Here is a 25869-nt window from a genome sequence, read left to right as displayed (position 1 = left end):
CGTCCCCTTCCACTCACACCCTGCACCCTTGCTGTACCCCTCCTCCAGACCTGGGTAGACACACCCACTGCACAGTCTGTCAGGGGCCCTGGGAGGAGACCAGAGCAGGCTGGATGCAGGCCGGGCGCCACTTATGCAGGAGATTCCAGGATCCTGTGTACCTGGACTGTGGCCCAGAGGTACTCAGGGAGAGGGCCACAAACAGCAGGGGAGATGGCCCCTTGGTCCGACTCCTCATTCTGGTGAGAGGCACAGGGCAAGGCCCCCTCTTGCCGTGGTCTAGGGGCAGTGCCTCCACTGGGTCCAGACCATCTCCTTCGAGCCCATCAATGCTGTACCAAGAGGGGGGACACCCGGCTCTTCCAGGCTGTGGTTTACTCTTCCCGTGTGATCACTTCACTCTTAAAAATATATCTTGGCCAGAATCTCAGAATCAATTCACACCACCATTTCTGTTGTTGGTCACATTTCAATCCATTAAGTAAATCTGAACTTACACACATACAAATGCAAGTCAGGAAGAAGAAAAAAAAAAAAGCCAAATTAATTAAAACCTTGCTGGCAATAAACCAACCAAATTTTAGGAAATTTATTTTTCATATAAAATACAGGGACGGGTGACATAGAATTGAACTGTACTGATAACCATCCACAGTGAGTGACAGGTACAGCAGATTCATTTTTCCTTCCACTTTTGTGAACATCTGAAAATTTTCACAATTAAAGGTTAAAGGAAAAGTTTTGGAGCCACGCAGCCCAAAAAAGGAGCCTGGCGAGATCTGACATCCCATTCCTCCTGGCGAGTTACAAAAAAAGCCAGGCAGAAGCACACTAACTCAGTTTGCCATCTTGTCAATATCACGAGGAGCAAACCTACAACTGGGAAAGGCCTGTTCATGAGCCACGGACACAACAGGCCGCTGCGACCTGGGGTCACCACCCAGGTTTCCCAAGACCGGAGCCCGAAGCCCCCAGCAGTCCCTACCTGCGCTTCAGTCTTTACCCAGGAAGCTTCATTCGACTTTCTGAGATGCCCTTAGGCAGGTCAAACTTCAAGTCACTGACCAAATAAACCCAGGCCACGAAGCCTGATGAAGTGGCCAAGGTGGCAGTTTATACAGAGCCTTGCTCGGCTCCATGGCCACGTCTCCAAGTCAAACAAAACTTGACACTGTGGCCTCTCCCACAGCAGCTGGGAGAACCCAGGCCCGTGTTTACACAGGACCTCTTCCCTCAGAAGCTCAAGGTAATTTCGGGACACTCACTAATTAGCTTCATTAAGTCTCACGGAGCCTCCTGCCCACCCCGCTCCCTGCTCCACAGCATGCATGGCTGGGGGTGGGAGAGGCAGGGCTGCACGACTCACACCCACGTGTAAACACACGCGCACTTGCAGACCACCCTTCCTGGGGGGCTGTCTGGAGAACACTGAACTCTGGAGCATCGCTGCTGGCTCTAAAAATGGACGAAATTCATGAACAATAGGCACGGTTCCCTTCATCTGCTCTGCATGACGTCTAAAAGCGACAAAGAGAGAGAAGACAGCAAGCGCTTTTTGTCCCAGTACACAGATAAGAGAACATCTGTAGGTTAACTGTGGACGGCAGACCAGGGGAACTGTTACAGGCTCTGGCTTTGTATCTATACTTGAGATGCCTCCTACTGTTGAATCAGGTCATCGAGAAAACTTTGTAAAAACCTTTGAAATTGGTGCCAACCTGTTTGGCTTTTTTGCCTCTGAATTCCTGTTCCCGCTGATCCACATTAAAGATAGATTCTCAACCTAATTCTTTTAGAAGCTGGAACTTGGAAGTATTCCTCCAGCAAACCTCCTGCTGGCAGGCTGGGTGGCCACCTAAGTCACGTTGGAATAGGACTAACCTAGAAATCGGCCAATGAATGATCATCAGTTTTTCCTAAACTCACCACCCAACTCAAGCCCCTATCTCAGCACTGCCTGAAAACACCAAACAAAGGTAAGCCCCTTTCAATGGGAAGCCTTTCCAAGTTATGATCCTTACGGGTTGAAATGTGCCTTGAAGAGCTGTGCTTATGCCTGTTGGGCCCACCTAGCTCGCCTGCCAGTCCCCGTAAAAGCAGCAGCGTGCACCTGCCGCAGAGCTGTACAGATTAGGACCACTCAGGGGCCAGGGAGAAACCACTGCCCTCGACAGTGGGAATAAACCCTCGACTTAAGTCTGCTTGACCTCTCATTCCTCACCGGGGAGACCCATCACAGGAAACCACAGCTGACGTGAAAAGTAAGCTGCCCCCAACCTTGAACCTCATGGAATGGCCAGGGTTCCACTGCCAGCTTTGCCAGCTGCCAGAGGTGTACTGCCCCTAGCAAAAGTAGAGACTGCAACCTTCTGGGGGGAAAAGAAAATGAAAGCACTCTTAACCTTATCCAGAAAAGGAAAGCAAAAAGCGAGACCTTTAGAACACAGATGGGAATTTCAAGTTCAGAGCCAGTCTATCCAACTGTGATGTGTTTGGATACTCTAAAAGTCTGGGACAACAGCTTTCTTAGTAACAGAAGGCTCCGACAATCCTTCTCTGAACCAGCAACATCACCAAATGCTACAGCTGCCTTTAAAAATAGTTTCACTTGAAGAGACCATTGTTTCCGAGTGCGCGAGGACAGGGGATTCAGAGCACCGCCTAAACAAGCTCCGGAGACGGGCGCGAGCTGCAGCTATCAGCGCGGACCCCAGAGACGGGCGTGAGACGACGCTAAGGCTGCTGCTGCCGCCACCAAGAAGCCTGTGTGCGAGCGCAGGTCACTCTCCATACCTCCCCTCCCGGGAGCCTGTGCAGCCCGCCACTGCCGGGGTCCCGGGATCCAGGGACAACTTCCCCGGGAGAACGCACGGCGCGCCTCAGGCTGGTGCGACATGCAGGCTCGCCCCGCCTCCGTACCCCTCCCTCCCACCCGGCCTGAGTGAGCCAGAGCCCCCTAATCAGCTGCTCCTTTAACCCCACCCTGTCTGAGTCAAGAACAGACGCCCTAAGGTGACCTACACACAGAGGCGGGTCCAAATCCAAAGCTGAACCCCAGGAGCCGTGCGAACAAAGAAGAGAAAGGGGAATCTCTCCCAGCAGCCTGGAGCAGCGGATTAAATCTCCAGAATCAACTTGATGTACCCTGCATCTCTGGAATACCTGAATAGAAAACGAATCATCCCAAGTTGAGGTGGTGGACTTTGGGAGCAACTGTAGACTTAGGGTTTGCTTTCTGCATCTAATTTGTTTCTGGTTTTATGTTTACCATAGTTTAGTATTTAGAGTTTATTATAATTGGTAGATTTGTTTATTGATTTGGTTGCTCTCTTCCTTCTTTTTTTTAAATATATATGTGTTTTTTCCCTTTTTCTCTTTTTGTGAGTGTATATGTGTATGCTTTTGTATGTGATTTTGTCGGTATAGCCTTGTTTTCACCACTTGTCCTAGGGTTCTGTCTGTCTGTTTTTTGGGGGGTTTTTAGTATAGTTTTTATCGCTTGTTACCATTGGTGCATTTGTTTTTTGGTTTGGTTGTTCTTCTTTCTTTATTTATTTATTTTTAATTACTTTAAAATTTTTTAATTTTTAATAATTTTTTACTTTAATAACTTTATTTTCTTTTTTGTTTTCTCCCTTTTTTTCTGAGCTATGTGGCTGACAGGGTCTTGGTGCTCCAGCCAGGTGTCAGGCCTGTGCCTCTGAGGCGGGAGAGCCAAGTTCAGGACACTGGCCCATCAGAGACCTCCCAGCTCCACGTAATATCAAATGGTGAAAGCTCTCCAAGAGATCTCCATCTCAATGCTAAGACCCAGCTCCACTAAACGACCAGCAAGCTACAGTGCTGGACACCCTATGCCAAACAACTAGCAAGACAGGAACACAACCCCACCCATTAGCAGAGAGGCTGCCTAAAATCATAATAAGGCCACAAACACCCCAAGACACACCACCGGATGCGGTCCTGCCCACCAGAAAGACAAGATCCAGCATCATCCATCAGAACACAGGCACCAGTCCCCTCCACCAGGAAGCCTACACAACCCACTGAACCAACCTTAGCCACTGGGGGCAGACACCAAAAACAACGGGAACTATGAACCTGCAGCCTGCGAAAAGGAGTCCCCTAACACAGTAAGTTAAGCAAAATGAGAAGACAGAGAAACACACAGCAGATGAAGCAGCAAGGTAAAAACCCACCAGACCAAACAAATGAAGAGGAAATAGGCAGTCTACCTGAAAAAGAATTCAGAGTAATGATAGTAAAGATGATCCAAATTCTTGGAAACAGAATGGAGAAAATACAAGAAACGTTTAACAAGGTCCTAGAAGAACTAAAGACCAAACAAACAATAATGAACAACACAATAAATGGAATTAAAAATTCTCTAGAAGGAATCAATAGCAGAATAACTGAGGCAGAACAGTAAGTGACGTGGAAGATAAAATAGTGGAAATAACTACCACAGAGCAGAATAAAGAAAAAAAGAATGAAAAGAATTGAGGACAGTCTCAGAGACCTCTGGGACAACATTCGAACTATAGCGGTCCCAGGAGAAGAAGAGAAAAAGAAAGGGACTGACAAAATATTTGAAGAGATTATATTTGAAAACCTCCCTAATATGGGAAAGGAAATAGTCAATCAAGTCCAGGAAGCACAGAGAGTCCCATACAGGATAAAACCAAGGAGAAACATGCCAAGACACATGTTAATCAAACTATCAAAAATTAAATACAAAGAAAAAATATTAAAAGCAGCAACAGAAAAACAAAAAAAATAATAACATACAAGGGCATGCCCATAAGGTTAACAGCTGATCTTTCAGCAGAAACTCTACAAGCTAGAAGGGAGTGGCAGAACATATTTAAAGTGATGAAAGGGAAAAACCTACAATCAAGATTACTCTACCCAGCAAGGATCTCAGTCAGATTCGATGGAGAAATTAAAACCTTTACAGACAAGCAAAAGCTAAGAGAATTCAGCACCACCAAACCAGCTTTACAACAAATGCTAAAGGAAATTCTCTAGGCAGGAAACACAAGAAAAGGAAAAGACCTACAATAACAAACCCAAAACAATTAAGAAAATGATAATAGGAACATACATATCGATAACTACCTTAAACATAAATGGATTAAATGCTCCAACCAAAAGACATAGACTGGTTGAACGGATACAAAAACAAGACCTGTGTATATGCTGTTTACAAGAGACCCACTTTAGACCTAGGAACACATACAGACTGAAAGTGAGGGGATGGAAAAAGATACTCCATGCAAATGGAGATCAAAAGAATGCTGGAGTAGCAATTCTCATATCAGACAAAATAGACTTTAAAATAAAGACTATTAGGGCTTCCCTGGTGGCGCACTGGTTGAGTGTCCGCCTGCCGATGCAGGGGACATGGGTTCGTGCCCCGGTCCGGGAAGATCCCACATGCCGCGGAGCGGCTGGGCCCGTGAGCCATGGCCGCTGGGTCTGTGCGTCCGGAGCCTGTGCTCCACAATGGGAGAGGCCACAGCAGTGAGAGGCCCGCGTACCGCAAAAAAAAATAATAATAAAAAGTAAAATAAAATAAAGACTATTACAAGAGACAGAGAAGGACACTACATAATGATCAAGGGATCAATCCAAGAAGAAGATATAACAATTGTAAATATTTATGCACCCAGCGTAGGAGCACCTCAATACATAAGGCAAATGCTAACAGCCATAAAAGTAGAAATCGACAGTAACACAATAATAGCAGGGGAATTTAACTCCCCACGTTCACCAATGGACAGATCATTCAAAATGAAAATAAAAGGAAACACAAGCTCTAAATGATACATTAAACAAGATGGACTTAACTCATATTTATAGGACATTCCATCCAAAAACAACAGAATACACTTTCTTCTCAAGTGCTCATGGAACATTCTCCAGGATAGATCATGTCTTGGGTCACAAATCAAGCCTTGGTAAATTTAAGAAAATTGAAATCGTATCAAGTACCTTTTCCGACCACAACACTATGAGACTAGATATCAATTACAGGAAAGAATCTGTAAAAACTACAAACACATGGAGGCTAAACAACACCCTACTAAATAACCAAGAGATCACTAAAGAAATCAAAGAGGAAATCAAAAAATACCTAGAAACAAATGACAATGAAAACACAATGACCCAAAACCTATGGGATGCAGCAAAAGCAGTTCTAAGAGGGAAGTTTACAGCAATACAATCCTACCTCAAGAAACAAGAAATATCTCAAATAAACAACCTAACCTTATACCTAAAGCAATTAGAGAAAAAAAAAACCCAAAGTTAGCAGAAGGAAAGAAATCATAATGATCAGATCAGAAATAAATGAAAAAGAAATGAAGGAAACAACAGCAAAATCAATAAAACTAAAAGCTGGTTCTTTGAGAAGATAAAATTGACAAACCATTAGCCAGACTCATCAAGAAAAAAAGGGAGAAGACTCAAATCAATAGAATTAGAAATGAAAAAGGGGAAGTAACAACTGACACTGCAGAAATACAAAGGATCATGAGAGGTTGATACAAGCAACTCTATGCCAATAAAATGGACAACCTGGAAGAAATGGACAAATTCTTAGAAATGCACAACCTGCCAAGACTGAATCAGGAAGAAACAGAAAATATGAATAGACCAATCACAAGCACTGAAATTGAAACTGTGATTAAAAATCTTCCAACAAACAAAAGCCCAGGACCAGATGGCTTCACAGGTGAATTCTATCAAACATTTAGAGAAGAGCTAACACCTATCCTTCTCAAACTCTTCCAAACAATTTCAGAGGAAGGAACACTCCCAAACTCATTCTACGAGGCCACCATCACCTTGACACCAAAACCAGGCAAGGATGTCAGAAAGAAAGAAAACTACAGGCCAATATCACTGATGAACATAGATGCAAAAATCCTCAACAAAATACTAGCAAACAGAATCCAACAGCACATTAAAAGGATCATACACCATGATCAAGTGGGGTTTATTCCAGGAATGCAAGGATTCTTCAATGTACGCAAATCAATCAATGTGATACACCATATTAACAAATTGAAGGAGAAAAACCATATGATCATCTCAATAGATGCAGAGAAAGCTTTCGACAAAATTCAACACCCATTTATGATAAAAACCCTGCAGAAAGTAGGCACAGAGGGAACTTTCCTCAACATAATAAAGGCCATATATGACAAACCCACAGCCAACATTGTCCTCAATGGTGAAAAACTGAAACCATTTCCACTAAGATCAGGAACAAGACAAGGCTGCCCACTCTCACCACTCTTATTCAACTTAGTTTTGGAAGTTTTAGCCACAGCTATCAGAGAAGAAAAGGAAATAAAAGGAATCCAAATTGGAAAAGAAGTAAAGCTGTCAGTTTGCAGATGACATGATACTATACATAGAGAATCCTAAAGATGCTACCAGAAAACTACTAGAGCTAATCAATGAATTTGGTAAAGTAGCAGGATACAAAATTAATGCACAGAAATCTCTGGCATTCCTGTACACTAATGATGAAAAATCTGAAAGTGAAATCAAGAAAACACTCCCATTTACCACTGCAACAAAAAGAATAAAATATCTAGGAATAAACCTACCTAAGGAGACAAAAGACCTGTATGCAGAAAATTATAAGACACTGATGAAAGAAATTAAAGATGATACAAATAGATGGAGAGATATACCATGCTCCTGGATTGGAAGAATCAATATTGTGAAAATGATTCTACTACCCAAAGCAATCTACAGATTCAATGCAATCCCTATCAAACTATCACTGGCATTTTTCACAGAACTAGAACAAAAAATTTCAAAATTTGTTTGGAAAAACAAAAGACCCCGAATAGCCAAAGCAATCTTGAGAACGAAAAACGGAGCTGGAGGAATCAGGCTCCCTGACTTCAGACTATACTACAAAGCTACAGTAATCAAGACAGTGTGGTACTGGCACAAAAACAGAAAGATAGATCAATGGAACAAGATAGAAAGCCCAGAGATAAACCCACGCACATATGGCCAACTTATCTTTGATAAAGGAGGCAGGAATGTACAGTGGAGAAAGGACAGCCTCTTCAATAAGTGGTGCTGGGAAAACTGGACAGGGACATGTAAAAGTATGAGATTAGATCATTCCCTAACACCATACACAAAAATAAGCTCAAAATGGATTAAAGACCTAAATGTAAGGCCAGAAACTATCAAACTCTAGAGGAAAACATAGAACACTCTATGACATAAATCACAGCAAGATCCTTTTTGGCCCACCTCCTAGAGAAATGGAAATAAAAACAAAGATAAACAAATGGGACCTAATGAAACTTCAAAGCTTTTGCACAGCAAAGGAAACCATAAACAAGACCAAAAGACAACCCTCAGAATGGGAGAAAATATTTGCAAATGAAGCAACTGACAAAGGATTAATCTCCAAAATTTATAAACAGCTCATGCAGCTCAATAGCAAAAAAACAAACAACCCAATCCAAAAATGGGCAGAAGACTTAAATAGGCATTTCTCCAAAGAAGATATACAGACTGCCAACAAACACATGAAAGAATGCTCAACATCATTAATCATTAGAGAAATACAAATCAAAACTACAATGAGATATCATCTCACACCAGTCAGAATGGCCATCATCAAGAAATCTAGAAACAATAAATGCTGGAGAGGGTGTGGAGAAAAGGGAACACTCTTGCACTGCTGGTGGGAATGTGAATTGGTACAGCCACTATGGAGAACAGTATGGAGGTTCCTTAAAAAACTACAAATAGAACTACCATATGACCCAGCAATCCCACTACTAGGCATATACCCTGAGAAAACCATAATTCAAAAAGAGACATGTACCAAAATGTTCATTGCAGCTCTATTCACAATAGCCCAGAGATGGAAACAACCTAAGTGTCCATCATCAGATGAATGGATAAAGAAGATGTGGCACATATATACAATGGAATATTACTCAGCCATAAAAAGAAACGAAACTGAGCTATTTGTAATGAGATAGACAGACCTAGAGTCTGTCATACAGAGTGAAGTAAGTCAGAAAGAGAAAGACAAATACTGTATGCTAACACATATATATGGAATTAAAAAAAAAATGTCATGAAGAACCTAGGGGTAAAACAGGAATAAAGACACAGACCTACTTGAGAATGGACTTGAGGATATGGGGAGGGGGAAGGGTAAGGTGTGACAAAGCAAAAGAGCGGCATGGACATATATACACTACCAAACGTAAGGTAGATAGATAGTGGGAAGCAGCCGCAGAGCACAGGGAGATCAGCTCGGTGCTTTGTGACCGCCTGGAGGGGTGGGATGGGGAGGGTGGGAGGGAGGGAGATGCATGAGGGAAGGGATGTGGGAACAGATGTATATGTATGACTGATTCACTTTGTTATAAAGCAGAAACTAATAAAAAAATAATAATAAAAAATAAAAAGTTTCGCTTAATTTAAGAAGACTTCACAAGTATTCAGCCCTAAGTCTACTGAAAAATGAATGCTAGGTTAAGTGACAAATGCGGACTGCCCGTGAGCTGAGGCCCATTCCTGTCATTACACCCTCTGTTCTAGAATCCAGACTACTGTAATCACCAACATAATATACATGATTTCAGCCCAAACCTAATTTCCAACGGAAAATATGCATTGCATTACTTTCATTAATCATTTTAAAATCTTCACTTTTGAAAAAATAAAGTCTTTTTATCCCAGTGGCTTGAAAGGAACTCAAATGTATAGGAACCTTGCTTAAAGCTGCTGTCCTCCAACTGAATAATATTTTAATCTCTTTGATGAAGCAGTAGTTGTGTACCATGCAACTTAATCTCTCAGCTCTGATACACGTGGTATGAAGTAGACATCTAAAATGGAATGGAGATTTTTGTGGTTTTCTTTCAAGACCTTAGCAAATGACCAAACTTGGACTTTTCGAGTCAGAGCACAAATTGGAATAATCTGATAATAATTTAATCCATGATTACTGCACACTTATGGTGCTGACAATACTGGAGATGTTGTTTTAGTAACCAAGGGACTGAAAACAAGCCAGATAACTATATGCTAATGAAATGATTAGGGAAGCAGAAATAGAAGAGATGGTCCTTCCAAGATGTATACAGAAGAATCTAATTGAGGAATTGATGCATACAATCAATCTGAAAAAAAAGATGATTCAATTATAAAATGTGGTGGGCGTGAGTGCACAGGTAATCTACCTAAAGGACTGGTGACCCTCCTCTGAGCTCTGTTTAGCTACAAACAGGGGAGATGCTGGACACCAGTTGTAAGCCTACTCTCTAGTGTTCAGGTTGAAGTTCTAACAATTCTACCTGGTTTCGCCCTCTTTGTTACCTGGCCTTCCTCATAAATGTTAGCCACAAAACAAGGTGATTCCAAGAAGCCGCACACTGTACAACAATACAGAAATAGTCACTAGAAGTCAGGTAGAGCTGTTTGTCACCTTGGGCAAGCACGTTTCTTAGCCTCTTCAGGCCTCAGTTTACTCCTCTGCAGTATGGGGATAATACTAGTCCTTTTGTAGAATTGTGAAAATTAAATGAGATGGTCTCTAAAGCCCTTGACACAAAGTTAGTGTCAAGACTTCCTGGAGCTCACAAGTGAAATACACTGACTTGGCAACTGCCTAATGTCAAATACACCCAGCACAGAGTCACCAGGGGTTTTTGTGTGTTTTTTTTTTTTTGCCTCCAAGTTCTATACTTTGCAGTACTGACGCTTCTCAGCCAAGTATTTACATGAGGCAAAGGTGCCATCGGCGCTTTCTCCGGAGTCTATGTTATGGTGCTTTTGTCCCCATCCCCCCGGGAGTGAAGGAGGCCATCCCAAGGGAACGGGCATTCACTGGTTTCATCAACAAGTGCCAAAGAAAAACAGCGGCAGGCACTTGGTCGGGCCGCCTCCTAAGTCACCCCTCTTGGATGGTCTTGAATCTGTAACGGGTCCCGGGGGAGCGCGGGGCAGAAGAGACCAGAGGCGGCTCTCCAAGAACGGACCCCGCCGGCAGGCGCACAGACCGCAGACCCCTGTGGGCCGCCTGTGCACCCGGGAGCAGCCACACGTGTCTTCTGGCGTCCCCGGCGTCACTTCATTCAAACTGGCCACCCGCCACCCTGCGCGTGCGACGCCCACGCCTCGGCCACCTCCGCGCCGCCCGGGACTGGTCACCTCGGGGACGGGAGGTGCCCGTTTGTCTAGGTCTCAGCAAAGGCAGGCGACCTTCCCTCCCGGCATCCTCCCCGGGACAAGGGACCAGGGAGCCGCCCGAGCCCCGTTGCCGCTGCGGAGTCGCCGGCCCGGAGCCCCGGGCGGCGCCGCCTGCCGCACTCACCGAGCGTGGCCACCGTGCCGGCCTCGAAGAGCAAGCAGTCCCCGCGGCCGCGCGCCTCCAGCAGGATGCTGCTCTCCCCCGAGGCCTCCAGCCGCCCGAGCAGCCGCAGCCCTTTGCTTAAAGCCATGGGCGCGCGGCCCGCCGCCGCGGCTCCCCGCGCTCCCGCAACTTCCAGGAGTTTCACTTCGCGCCCACGCCGCCGCCCGGCGCAGGCTCCTCCCCGGCTCCTCGGCGGCCTCCGCCCCGCCGCCTCCTCTGCGCCCGCGCGCGCCGCCCCGGGCAGGTGAGGGCGCGCGGTCGCCTCCCCGCCTCCCGGCCGGCTCCGCCGAGGCGCCGCGCTCCCCCCAGCGGCCAGGCAGCGGTGGGAGGCCTCCGGGCTCGCTCGGGGGCTAATCCGGGGCCCGGGTGCGGAGGGGAAGTCCCCCTGCGGTGGGCGGCAGTCAGGAAGAAGGATTCCACGCATTCCTCGGCGCGGAGGAGGCTGCCGTCCGCCGGCGCCCTAATGCGCCTGAAACGTTACAGGACGCCCGCGGCCTTATATGGGCAGCCGGGGCCTGGCCGGCGCCGCGAGGCTGGAAGCCAGCGGGGACGGGCCCTCCGTAGTCCACCCGGCCCTCCGGCGTCCTCCCTGGTCCTCCCTGGTCCTCCCAGTCCCGCTCACGCCTCCCTCTCTCGTCTACTTCTGCGAACCTGGACGAGTCCCTTGTTCTCTGTGCCTCAGTAGCCCTACGGGTGAAGCGGGATTAGGAACTGTACCTACTTCGTAAAGTTCCGGTGAGGATGGCGTTAGTTCGTGTAAAGGGCTTGGTGACTGCCTGGCGAGTGGACAGTGTTCCGTTAAGCGTTGCCTTCTACTAGCTTTCTGTACGGAGGGTACTGCGGTCCACTGTCCGTCCCCAGGTAGAATTTGGGAGGATCAAAGGTGTGTTTTCTCGGAGAGAACTGAGACCCTGATCTCTAGACCTGCCACTTACCGTGTGACCTTGACTCCTCTGAGCCCGCTTTTCTCCTTTGTCGGATGGTGACCGGCACCTGCCCCACCGGCTTACAGGGTGGGTGCGGAGGAGCCGAACGCTCGGGAGTAACGCGCAGGGCCAACTGTGAGACGCTGATGGGTGTGGGTGCGCCAGTGCGGGGCCCTTCCCTCTCCCTGCCCGCGCCCTTTCCCTCCATCTTGCAACCCTTCCTCCCGCTCTGGTGAGTGTGTACAGTCCTTGACTTAAGGGTAGATACTACAACAAGCCAGTTTGTACTCAGACATGTGGACAGCTGCACAAATCCGTGCATCCTCCACTGGAGTACGTGGACCTGGCAGCTAGGCAGGGCCCCTCTTGGCACTGGGTTTTAGCCAGGATGTCGGGACTGGTCTGCAGGGGAGGGGAGAGAGAAGGGAGGAGAGGGCTTCCCTGGAATCGCCCTTTGGGTGGGTTTGGGCGGCCTCGTTTCCTTCTCCTGTAAGGGGTGTGTATGGATGGCCCTGAGACCTCCGTCAGGATGTTCCCAGCAGGCCCCACACCCAGTTGGTTCCTCTCACACCCATTCTGCTCACATGGAGAAGGCTGTGGGTTAAGCCATTTATCTCTCGGGCAAGTTCCAGAAGGAGGAGAGCCCCCGGTGGCAAGCAGGAGGGTGGCGCCCTTGCAGAACACTCAAGAATGACCAGGAACGCTTCCTGTCTGGGCCAGGGCGCGCGTGGCCCACGCCGAGCGGCCCAGACGCCTCGGCTGCGCCTTCAGGATGACGGAGTGGGAGACAGCTGCACCTGCAGTAGCAGAGACCCCCGACATCAAGCTCTTTGGGGAGTGGAGCATCGATGATGTGCAGATCCACGGCATTTCCCTGCAGGATCGCATCGCAGTGAAGGAGAAGTATGCCAAATACCTGCCCCACAGTGCAGGGCACTGCACGGCCAAGTGCTTCCACGAGGCGCAGTGCCCCATCGGGGAGCGCCTCACCAACTCCATGGTGATGCACGGCCGCAACAACGGCAGGAAACTCATGACTGTGCGCATCGTCAAGCACGCCTTTGAGATCATCCATGTGCTCACAGGCGAGAACCCGCTGCAGGCCCTGGTGAATGCCATCATCAGCAGTGGCCCCCGGGAGCACTCGCCCCGCAGTGGGCGAGCTGGAAGTGCGGCGGCAGGCCGTGGGCGTGTCCCCGCTGCGCCGTGTGAGTCAGGCCCTCTGGCTGCTGTGCACAGGTGCCCGTGAGGCCACCTTCCGGTACTTCAAGACCATTGCCGAGTGCCTGGCAGACGAGCTCATCAGCGCTGCCAAGGGCTCCTCCAACTCCTACACTATCAAGAAGAAGGATGAGCTGGAACGTGTGGCCAAGTTCAACCGCTGATTGCCTGACCACAGCTGCAATAAACCTGTTTGCCCTTTGGGGTGCCCCCCCCAAAAAAAAAGAATGACCAGGAACCACCAGACATCCCATCCTCTGTGGATACCGTCTCAGGGAGTGATTTGGGAAATAAAGGAAATGTGAACAACAGCAGAGATTCAAGTCATTCCTGAGCCTACTGCTCCCTTGTCACAAATTCAATGATGTGGTGGATATCCCGGGTATGATGCTCATACGCTATCCAAACATTTGTAAAACGGAGACATTATTTCCTCCTGAGAACAGTGTGCCCATTAAATGAGGCAGAGTAGCCTTTGGCCCACTTTTTCTTTCCTTTTAGATGCAAAGCTCACTTCTTCCAGGAAGCCTTCCTGGGATGCTGAGGCTCCAGACAACAGTGTTTATGTACCCTCAGATTCACAGGTGTCCACTGCAGCTCTCACCTGCTCATATGTTGCTTGAGAAGTGTTTTCAGATTTCTCTTAGCCCTGTTTCACAAATTAGGTCATAAGATCTTAGGAAGGGGACCAAGTCGTTTCAAATTTTCTCTCTCCTCTTCTTTCCTGCCTTTCCTAGTATCACATAATTTACAGCTCTGCACAGTGGCATGCTGAACATATTTTAGAAAATTTCCTATAGTCCAGACCAGCACTTGAGCTTTACAGCGTATGGAGTCTAAGACACAGTCAACTGTAAGATGAACCACTATTTTATGTACTACTGAGAAAGAAAAAATGGTGCCAATTAAACCATATAATTAAATTGTTAGCAATGCCCTGATTTCAGCAATGCTATAACGTGCATCTTAGACACCAATAATGGTACCTCTGAGAATTGGTACCTGCTGTGTTTTCAGGTCATGGTTTGGAGTGGGATGGTCCACAGGGGCAGCAGAGGAAGCCCCATCCTTACATACACACTGCCTTGATAGGCTGAGGGTCACTCGGGCACTGGCACGTTTAGCAGATGGAGAAAGTATCAGATCTTGAGACATTCGAGAAAAAGGTCAGCTCTGATACCTAAACCATGATTGGAAGCTGGGAAGACCAGTGGACCCATGTGAGTGGGGAAAGCTTGGGCACATCCCACTCCTGAGATGCAGAGCTCTTGGAGGTCTATGATTGGAGGGGGAGGAGGTGAGGAGGGAAGGAAAAGCCAGCTCCGTCACCCCTGGAGTAGACAACGGCAGGAAATGCAACGGGGCTGTGGCCCGGGGAGTCAGCCAGGACCTGGGGAGCCAGGGAGCCCAGCAAGTTATCAAAGCAGAGAGAGAAACGGGAGAGATACACGAAAGGCTGTACTTGGTGCCTATTGCATGAGAGGCAGGACAGCGAGAAGTCAGAAGGGAGCCCAGCGTTGAGAGAATGGGGTGGGGGGTGGCCCCATCGACAGAGACAGGAGAATGAGGGAGGAAGCCAGCGTGACCAGAGACAGGAACGGGGGGTGGGGAAGTGGGCCTGGTCTGGCTTGTGCTGAGTTTAAGATGAGGAGGGTCAGCCAGTGGGAAAGGCCAGAAACGAAGAGTGGAGGCTGTGAGGGGAAGAGCTCTCTGAAAGGGGGTTGGGGGGGTGAAGGCCAGTCTGAGTGTGGGAGGGGCAGGAAGAAAAGACTAGAAAGAAGTGGCCTGAGATTAGGGAAGCCCAGGTGTGGCAGGGGATGCTCTGGGAAGCAGGATGGTCACTGGTTTGAGACCCTCAGAAAGGTCCCTAACAATGAGGGCTCAGGAAAGAGCCTTGGTTTGGTGAGGAGGTCATGGTGACCTCTGAATTAGAGGTTGGGAAAAAAGTCAGCTTGCAAAGAATTAAGGAAGAGGGCTTCCCTGGTGGCGCAGTGGTTAAGAATCCACCTGCCAACGCAGGGGACACGGGTTTGAGCCCTAGACCAGGAAGATCCCACGTGCTCTGGAGCAACTAAGCCCATGAGCCACAACTACTGAGCCTGCACTCTAGAGCCCACGGGCCACAACTACTGAAGCCTATGTGCCACAACTGCTGAAGCCCACGTGCCTAGAGCCTGTGCTCCACAACAAGAGAAGCCACTGCAATGAGAAGCCTGCGCACCGCAACAAAGAGTATGCCGCAACTAGAGAAAGCCCATGCGTAGCAATGAAGACCCAACACGGCCAAAAATAAAAATAAATTTTAAAAAAAAAGAATTAAGGAAGAAATGGGGGCAGTAAGCGTAGTCTGCCGACTCTGGAAGCCTGGCTGGGAAAGTCACAAAATAAATAGGATGGTGGGCAGAAGGGACAAGAGACCTTTCTAAGATGGACCAGGCCTGCTTAGATGATGTTTATATCAGATCATCCTAGCTGCTGAGTTGAAACTTGAGGGAGCAGTGGTGCCAGAGAGGGCCCCCCGGCTGTGACAACCCGGGGGCGCTGGAGGTACGTGGACAAGGGCGTCGGGAGTGGGGTGGAGAGAAACGGCTGGATTCCGTATAGGTCTGTGAAGGGTGAGCCCACAGGATTTGCCGTTAGAGCAGATGTGGCATAAGAGGAAAAGGCAGGACTTTGGATGACACCATGATCTTGGCCAGAGCACCCGGAAGGATGGAACTGCCATCATCTGAGATAAGGGCAGCCGGGAGAGGAGCAGGGGGCTGGGTGGGTGGGCAGATGGGGCTCGTTAATTTTGGATGCCCGTTAAAAAGCCAGGTTGAGGTGCCGAGTGGGCAGTAAGTTACGCAACTCTGGAGTCCAAGGGCGAGGTCTGGGCAGAGAAGTAAATGTGGAAGCTATCAGCATCCCGATGGTGTTTAAAGCCTTGGCCTGGGTGAGTTCACCAAGGGCTGAGTGCTAGAAAGGGAAGAGTGACGGCTGAGCCCACGGGTGCTCCGATCTGGGGCACTGACGGGGAGGAAAGGGGCCCCAGAGGCTGCTCTGGGTCCAGTCGGACGAGGACTGGTCCTTTGAGTTTCGTCACATGGAGGTCGTGGCTGCCCCTTATGAGAGCAGTTTTGGGACATGGGAGGGGGTACAAGTAGTTCTTTTTTACAGCCCATTTCTTCTTGCGTGACCCTCTGTATAGCCAAGGATCTAGGTATTGACTCCAGGTGATTAAAAGCATGCAATACACTTTGAGGCCGTGATTTTGAACCCTCTCAGCTTCTCCCGTAAAACACTCCATTGCTCTAATTACACTTGGACCGTCTTCCAGTTTTCCTGCCCCTGAAAGTGTGGCTCACACCGGACACCATTCTCTAATAGGGCTCTGACTCATGTAATAATTAAGTGACTGACTCACGCATAATTAAGGTGATGATAATAGGATTTTTCTGGGTTCGTTTCAGTTTCATGTACCTTTGAACTTTCTTTAAAAGGGATTCTTCAAGCTTCCCTGGTGGTGCAGTGGTTGGGAGTCCACCTACCGATGCGGGGGTCGCGGGTTCATGCCCCAGTCCGGGAGGGTCCCACGTGCCGCGAAGTGGTTGGGCCTGTGAGCCGTAGCTGCTGAGCCTGCACGTCCAGAACCTGTGCTCCGCAGTGGGGGAGGCCACAGCGGTGGGAGGCCCGTGTACCACAAAAAAAAAAAAAAAGGGGGATTCATTAAACGTACAACTAATATGACTTAAATTTGATACTTTAATAAAAGTTTTCAATTAAATGCATTCACAAATTGGAAAATATCCTTTTGTCAGACCACACGCCCTTTTAGGGGTTTCAGAAGGATGTGATCACCATACATATACTGGCAAAGCAAATCAGCCCATCAGCAAAATGAGCTTTATTGATCCCTATGTGTTCTGATAGGCTGGCTTTCAAAGATTCTAGCCCTAATTTTTAGTAAAACTTCAAAGTTTTTCAAAGTACTTTTCATATGCAGTATTTCATTAGATATTAATGACACTGAATAGTTAAAGCTAAAAGCTAATATTCTCAAGTCATTAATTAACTAATTCATTCATTTACCCAGACTGCAATCTCCCATAAACTTGTTTAGTGGCCTTTCACTCCCTTAACTCTGAATCCTCAATGTCACCAAAGAAATTGCATAAGCTTGCAGACCGGTGTCATTTTTCTAAACAATAATTATTTAATATCATCAGATATTCTGTTAGTGTTCCCGTTTCTGAGTGTCTTGTAAATGTCATCAATCGCTTTCCATAGTTTGTGTGCATCACACAAGTCATGTTTACGCAATGAGACCGATGTGTCTCTTAACCTCCTTTAAATACACAGGCTTCCCTTCTATTTCTTTTTTCCCTTGCAATTTATTTGCTGAGAAAACTAGGTAGCATGCCCAGCAGCCCTCACATAGTGCATTCTGCTGAGTGTCCCTGGGCATCGTTTAGCGTGTTCCCTTGCTCTCTGCATGACCTATAATAGACAGAAGCTCTAGCAGATTCTGTCTCCTGGGTGGGTGTGTTCTTCCCGTCAGGAAGCACAGGTCTGATTTTTTCTCTTTGTGATGTAGCAGCCATTGAGCCTCAGTGCCATAGTCCTTGTAAAACAGTCATGCTCTATTCTATCATTTTCTTCATTTGTAGCTAAAATTCTTCTAAAAGAACAGAAAATTCCCATCTACTATTTGTTTACCTGATGGTAACACAAACAAGGGAGGTAGAATAGGATTCTTTTCCTTTATTTACTAGTGTTCAAAATAATGAGTCATTTTGAACTCAGTGAATTGGTCCATTAACATCCTCCAACAGTGACCAATTAGTTTTTTTTATTTTTCACTTTCATTATGAACTCATATTTGAGTTTAAACGGACTTGATGTGTTCCAGTCCATTGCAGTCTTATCTTTATTGACGCTCAAAATGTCCCCTCTTTGGCCAGTGGGAGCATCTTTGAGTTGGTTCCAGGGTCCTCTTGATAGGACCCCAGTTGGTTGGGATTGATTGGTTCCTTGCCTTCTAGGGTGACAATATCAAGCTCATCTTGTACATTTTTTACTCCTAAGATCTGGAATTAATTGTTTCTTCAAGAAGCCCTGATTCTTTTTGGTGGAAAAAGGAATCTCAAGACCACACTTGGTCATTTATAAATTTTAGCCTCACGATCTCAGGACTTAACTACCTGTTAATGCAGAACAGTTTCACCCAGTTAAGCTCATTTCCTCTAAAACAATTGTTTCAACCTTCTCCTCCCTCACACACCCCATCTCCTTCACCCGCTACCCTCAGCAGTTTAGGCCTCAATACTTCCTTGAGAAAGTAGAGCCACGAGAAGAGAATTCCCTCATCTTCCATCACTGAAGCTTCCCCATCGTCTTCTTTCCTGCAGTGACAGGGAGGAAAACTTGAACATTACGTTCTTCTCACTTTTGTGTAAGCTCCGCAGTACGGAAAATATACGAACTTCAAACAGCTGCAAAAATAGTGTCTTGGGGGGAAAATAGAGTTTCTACCTCAATACAAGTCCCTGCTTCCCTCCATGTGCTCAGACCCCATCCACCTTCCCTTCCCAAGGACTCTGTTCCTTCTCTTAGCCCTACTGTTCCACGTCACCCATATCCCCTTCTCTCCTGGATCGTTCCCCGCAGGGTACAAATGCGCTCCAGTGTCTCCCACTGTAAAGAGGAGACCCTCCCTCCACCCCACGTCTCCCTCACCACGGCCCTTTTCAGAGGTCATGAACTTCGAACCAAGAGGAAGAGCAGGCCTCCCAAATGGGCTCCCACTTCAGGATGGGGAGGCCTGTTTCCCCTTCTATCCTTGACTCTTCTCCAGAAATACCCCTTTGCTGAGCGGGTTACTACAGGGTTCCCCGACCCCCGGGGCCGCAGACCGGTAGTGGTCCTAACACTTGCCCCCATCGCTCGCATTACCACCTGGACCATCCCACCCCCCGCCGTCTGTGGAAAAACTGTCTTCCACGAAACCGGTCCCTGGTGCCAAAAAGGCTGGGGACCACTGATACAAGACCCATTGATGGAGAAAATGCCAAGTGTTTAATAGTAAGACCTGTACATTGTCACTCCAGAGAGCGGAGAAAAAAGTTAGAGGGGTTGGGCTTCCCTGGTGGCGCAGTGGTTGGGAGTCCGCCTGCCGATGCAGGGGACACGGGTTCGTGCCCCGGTCTGGGAGGATCCCGCATGCCGCGGAGCGGCTGGGCCCGTGAGCCGTGGCGCTGGGCCTGCGCGTCCGGAGCCTGTGCTCCGCGGGGGGAGAGGCCACGGCAGTGAGAGGCCCGCCTACCGCAAAAAAAAAAAAAAAAAAAAAAAAGTTAGAGGGGTGAGTTTTGGTTCAACATCCAGAAGACCTGTATAGCAATTAGATGTGTGTTATAGGTTTTTTTTGTGTGTGTGTTTTTTTAAAAAGGCTGCCTGTGTAAAAGTAAGCTCCCCATCCTTGGAGGGATGCAGGCAGAGGCTGGATACTGAACCCATCCTGTGGAAGTGTGAGAAAGGAGATACTTTCTTTATGTTTCTATTTTTCTGTATATTTGAAAACTTTCAAAATATAAATTTTTAATGGAATTAAAAATATAATAAAATATAAATTTTAAATAAAATACAAATTTTACAAATAAAATATACATCTAAAATAAACTGTTCTTTCAACTTTCTGAGTGCTTAAAAATTATCAAAATACAAATTTAAAAAAATTTGCTCTTAAATTTTGCTTTTTTATATAGTTTTAAAAATTAAAGTGAGGGGCTTCCATGGTGGCGCAGTGGTTGAGAGTCCGCCTGCCGATGCAGGGGACATGGGTTCGTGCCCCGCTCCGGGAGGATCCCGCATGTCGCGGAGCGGCTGGGCCCATGAGCCATGGCTGCTGAGCCTGCGCATCCGGAGCCTGTGCTCCGCAACGGGAGAGGCCACAACAGTGAGAGGCCCGCGTACCGCAAAAAAAAAAAAAAAAAGAGCGAGCCCCTGAGGACTTTGCACAACGATGGCTCGCATTAAAATCCTGTGTCCCGCTCCGACGGCTGACCTGGGTGATCAGCCAGAACCTCGAGGGCTAAGTGGAAACTGCCTCCCGCCCACTTGTGAAATTACTCATCCCTCCCTCTTTAAGACATTCCTTCTGTTCCTGTATTAAAAGAAAAATGAAAGAGAAGGAGAAGCAATTACAAGAAAAAGAACAGGACTCAGCTGATGAAATGTGAGATGAGATTCTGTTTAGGTGAGGAAATTGACTTTGTCTTTAAAGTGAGTCACCTAGACCTTTAAGAATCTGATGAAAGGTGCAATCCTTTTCCCCAGAAAAAATGTAAAATATGCACATAATATGCCTACAATCGCATGTGATTCATTGACACACGCACCCCAGTAATATATGGACGAAAGGTTAAGAATTCCTCTTTTGGAAGCAAGTTAGAAGAAGCTGCTATCGAAAGTATCTCTTAAAAGTTCTCATCACAAGAAAAATAAAAAACAAATTGGTAACTATGTGAAGTGATGGATGTGAGCTAAACTATTGTGGTGATGGTTTCACGATATACACATATATCATTCTGCTCTACACCTTAAACTCATACGATGTTATGTGTCAATTATATCTCAATATAACTGGGGGGAAAAGCACCTCTACAGGTGGTTGGGGAGTAAATCTTAACCACGAAGGCATTTCCTCTGGCGCCTGATAAAGGCAAAGCTAACCTCATGTAATAGAAGAGGAGAGGACAGATGGTGCCTCACAGAAGAATTTCAGTTCACCAGGGTCAAGCCTCCTGTTGTAGACAAATACCTATAGTTTATGCTAATTTGTTTTCCATTCTGTTTAGATTTGGGGCAAGGGAAGTATAAATCCTCCTGAATTACAATGGATTGATCCGTCTGGAAGTGATCTAAACAACATCAACAAAAGAACTCAATCTCAAAAAAATGGTCCGTTTCCTTTTGTAGTTTTGCTTGGTTTTGCTTCCTCTGGCTCCTCATTTTCCGGTGGACTGATAGTTTTCCAAATGGTACATTTTCAAAAACTCCTGCTTCATTAAACCAACATATTTATAGACACGTGTCTAGGGTCAGGGTGAACGCATACTCCGGCTCAATAAAGAGGGATTATCTCAGGCAGGACAGGCTGGTGTGGTTCATGCTGCACAAAAAACAGCTCCAGACCTCAGTGGCTCAACGTGGCAGGAGTCTCCTCCTGGCTCGTGCAAATTCCGCTGTGGGTCCCAGCCGCTCTCCAGGCCACCTCTCCTGTGTGCTTCAACTCTCCACCCCCCTCATGTCAACACTTACTCTCGCTGTCATCGCGTGACGGAAAAGAGGGGCTGAGAGATGAGCACTAGGAAGTGTATTCGATGCTCCCAACTCTATTTCTGTGGCTAAAGCAAGTCACACAGTGATGCCTAATTCTATGGAGATGGGGAAGCGTGATCCCTCAGCGGGCGCAGAGGAAGATGAGAACAAAATGATGATGAAGGTATAACGTGCAGGGACCGCTAGAACATGGCTGAAAATTAAAGTAAGTTTTGAGGAACGTGTGCTGAGATGTTCTCTGTGGATGGGGAACTACCCCCACCTCAGACTTTAAAAATAAATGGTAGGTTTTCTACTTCCAGCCTTGATGAAGTAACAGAGGGCAGGTTACCTCTCCTTAGAGAAAAACAGAATATATGAAAAATGGGTCCAGACTTTAGACAACAGGCATCACAGGACTCTGATCACTGAGAGAAGAGAAATAGGTGAGCCCCATTATGGCCCCAAATTCTGCCTGAATGCAGATTCCAGGCTCAGTACAGGGAGGAGGAAACCACATAGAGCTCTGTGGTCTCACTGAGTCGAAGAGACAGATCAGAGCTCTGGGAGATGAAGGCAGCTAGGATTAGATGGGCAGAGTGCAGGAGAGAAGGGAGCTACAGAGAGAGACTGTGTTCTGCAGAGCTGCAGAACAGCTGCAGCTGTTAGCTGTCTCTAACCCCTAGAGACAAGGCTTTCGCTGAATATTGATTGCCCCATGCGCCCCTGTGAGGACACCACGTGAGGCAGTGATGCAACCAGCAGAAATCAATGGGCCAAACAATTCCCAGGAGTCACACAGGGCTGGGAATAGGTCATAGAGTCAGCAGCTGCAGTGGGATGACATCCTGCTACAGCCATCTGGCAGGGTCCTCAGAAAGGCACCCCCTCAGTAGGGGCTCACGCGCGTCCTCCACGACCAGTCTCCCGTCTGGACTGGAGGGAGAGTCAAAAACGCAAGTCCACTCAGAGCTCTGGTTACTCCGGAAGCAAGGCCAGGATGGTCAGCCCGGAGCCGGGCCATGTGTCGTCCCTCCTGCTCACAGCCTTTCGGTTCTGTGCGTCCAGCCTGCTTTGCCTGCCTGTGGCCTCTCTGCTTGCTGCCCCTTGGCCTGACCGAGGTCCTCTATGGCTAAGGCACAGCATCTCCTCGAGGTCCAGGTGAATCAGTAATCATAACAGCCAACGTTATTAAATGAAGGAGTGAACTGAATGCAGCCTGAGAAGTTTCTGTATCTGCGTGGGAAGGAGCCGGGGAGAAGGTGACCCGGACAGAGGGAACATCCTACGTGCAACTCCAGGGGCAGCCCTGAGTCCAAATTTTCCGTTATTAACTGTCCCCCTTGCCCTCTTCACTTGAGAATTAGCTACATCTGATGGCTAAAAAGCAAAATAGAAAGCCACTATTAGCCAAAAACGTATGGGTGCCACTCGGAGAACAGAATCGATTTAAAGAATAATCCAATTAGGCAGCAGGAGTGGGAAGCGGGTGAGCTGCCCGGAGGAGGGATGGGCCCCGCCCCCAGCCCCGGGCTCCATTTCAACAAGGCCCCAGGCCTCACTCTGGGCCTGTCACATGCCTCACGTTAGCTTTCCAGCCAAAGAGCATCACATGATATTGGATTTAATGTTCAAATAATAAGCTCACAGTGTCTCCAGGATTCTCTGAGAGACAGTGCTGCTTAGAAGGAAGCTGCTTGCCAAAGTGCCAGCAATAACTTTTAAAGCCTTGGAGACAACCAGTCTCCTCTCCCGTAGCCAAACTAACACCCATACTAGGAAGTAGAAAGATTACAGAACTCCCTCATTAGTTTAGAGGCTCATCATTTTATGAAGGCTCCGAGTCTGTCAAGGCAAAGGGCACGAGTGAGTGCTGCCTGACACTCGGAGCTCAGAAAGTGCGTGGCAGGTATGGAGCAGAGGGGGGTCACTCCTGCACGTCAATGTACCCATTTGTGATGACAGTGACAATGACCATTACGGAAGAGAGAATCGACATCTGCACCTCCCCTCACCAACTGCTGTGGAGTGGATTCGCGCTGGCTGACCACTTTGAGATCAAGAAGGTTTGTAGGAAAAAAGAGGGTAATCCGACACTCACCCTGGATGCATCTGCTCACGAGCTCACCTCTGTCTCCTGCCAGGTGAGACGTGCCTAGAGCAGCAGGTGGAAGTTGGGGCCAGGTCCTGCTTTTGAATTGGCAGGATTGATGAGTGATGACGTTTGGGACACACGCTGCTCTGCCCTTAAACTCACTGGGACTGGGTCCCAAACGGTCACTCGGGAGCCAGTCCAGGGGTGGCTGACCCCACTGAAGCCACGGGGTTGTGGGCCCACGCCCACACCCTGCCCTCATGTGGGCGACTCAAGAAGGGCCCAGGGCTGGGAAGGGCTCTGGGACATATCTGTTCTTAGCCCAGCCACTCCGTGGCTGAGGGGACTAGGGTCCAGAGAGCTCACATGACTTGTTCAAGGTGACAGATGTGTCAGACCTGGGACCACAGCCCAGGGATCCGACTCACAATTCAGACCTCTTTACGTTACCAAGGGTTTCCTTCACCAGGAGGAAGGTCTTCAAAGTTCTGATGGTTCCCACCTCACAAGGCTGAACTGGCAGATGAACTGAGGTCTGTACATAGAGTGAGAATCAGCCCCGTTCTGACGGGTGGTGCTAATAATGCCCAGGAAACGGATGATTTGGGAAACTAGATCATTCCAACAGCTTACAAAACAATTTTTTTAGTAATGTCAAATAAATTTTTATTCATTTTCCCAGTTTTATAGGAAAATAATTGATCCACATCACTGTATAAATTTGAAGTGTACAGCCTGATTTACACATATTATGAAATGATTATAATAGGTTCAGCTAACATCCATCATCTCATATGGATACGATAAAAAGGAAAGAAAAAAAGAAAAAAGGAAAAAAACTTTCTCCTTGTGATGAGAACTCTCTGGATCTACTCTCTTGACAGCCTTCCTGTATATCGTACAGCAGTGTTAGCTAGAGCCACTATGTGGTTCACTACATTTTTTTGAATTACAATACAAGATCATTGTTAAAAAAACTCAGAAAAATATAATCTTATATAAAGATCACTCATCGTCTTACCCCCAAAGAACCACTAGAGAAGCTCAGTCTTAGCCCATGTGCTGCTTCCTGGTTCAGGTTTTGCATTCTTGGCCTTAAAGCCTCTCTGGGCACACTCTATTCCAGCACTACCCTGGGCACTCCTAGATTTTATTGATAATAGGTTTTTATCCTTATCCACATGCATTTGTTGAGTGCCATCTCTGTGTCCTGAAAACGCCTATCGGTCCCAAGGCAAATCACAGTCATGTCTGCTTTAAAGCAGCGTTTCTCAATTTGGGTACTGTTGACACTTTGGGTGGGTAATTTTTCATGGGGGCTGTTTTGTGCATCAGAGGGTGTTCAGCAGTCGCTCTGGCTTCTACCCACCAGATGACAGTAAGTCCTCGTAAATGTCCCCAGGCACTGCCAATGTCTCCCGAGGGTAATGTTGCCTACGACTGAGAACCAATGCTCTCAGGACAAGTGGCGGGGCTATGTGTTCCCTCTGGGCCCAGGCATCTGACCATGGGAGGCTGCCATGTCCATACTTACCACCACATGCCCCGACACTGTTTTATACCCAGAGAAGTGCAGGACTCTGGCTTTCTGGTGAACCAACATCATTTTCAGTTACGTCAGTGGCTTTTCTCTGGAATTGATAACTCACCACCAACCCCAGCCCCTGGGCCTCCCCAACTTTGCTCCAGGCACCCCCTCTACAGGGAAGCTCCCAAACATGAGCCATTAAAAAACCCCAAAACCCAAAAACACCAGTGCTTCAAACTTAAAAGCAGTTGGTCATGCATGGCCCAGGTTCCTGGTTCATGGTACACACATTTCTCTCTCTCTCCCCCGCAAAGAGTTTTGAAAATCCTACAAACTGATTGCTTAATTGAACTTTATAACTTTTTTTTTTTTGGCTTAAGCTATGGAT

General features: G+C 47.4%; 1 protein-coding gene and 1 pseudogene across 5 annotated transcripts in view; one reads left to right on the top strand and one right to left on the bottom strand.

Annotated features, from left to right (window-relative positions):
• The window catches only part of SYNJ2 (synaptojanin 2), a 98857-nt gene extending 87201 nt beyond the window's left edge, over positions 1 to 11656 (bottom strand). For all 4 annotated transcript variants that reach the window (XM_081250697.1, XM_081250700.1, XM_081250698.1 and 1 more), the window contains exon 1: positions 11375 to 11656. In XM_081250697.1, coding sequence (XP_081106823.1) covers positions 11375 to 11501 — 127 coding nt within the window. In that variant the 5' untranslated portion in view covers positions 11502 to 11656. The remainder of the gene's footprint in view (positions 1 to 11374) is intronic.
• A 23-nt stretch (positions 11657 to 11679) lies between these two features.
• Positions 11680 to 13788, top strand: LOC308626008 (small ribosomal subunit protein uS7-like; annotated as a pseudogene). Its single transcript has 2 exons — positions 11680 to 12210; positions 13060 to 13788. The product of its transcript is annotated as a small ribosomal subunit protein uS7-like (transcript).
• Positions 13789 to 25869: the final 12081 nt, after the last annotated feature.

The sequence above is a fragment of the Mesoplodon bidens genome, assembly GCF_964165515.1.
Source record: "Mesoplodon bidens genome assembly, chromosome: 12".
Classification (NCBI taxonomy): Eukaryota; Metazoa; Chordata; class Mammalia; order Artiodactyla; family Ziphiidae; genus Mesoplodon; species Mesoplodon bidens.
This window is presented reverse-complemented; position numbering and strand designations above follow the sequence as displayed.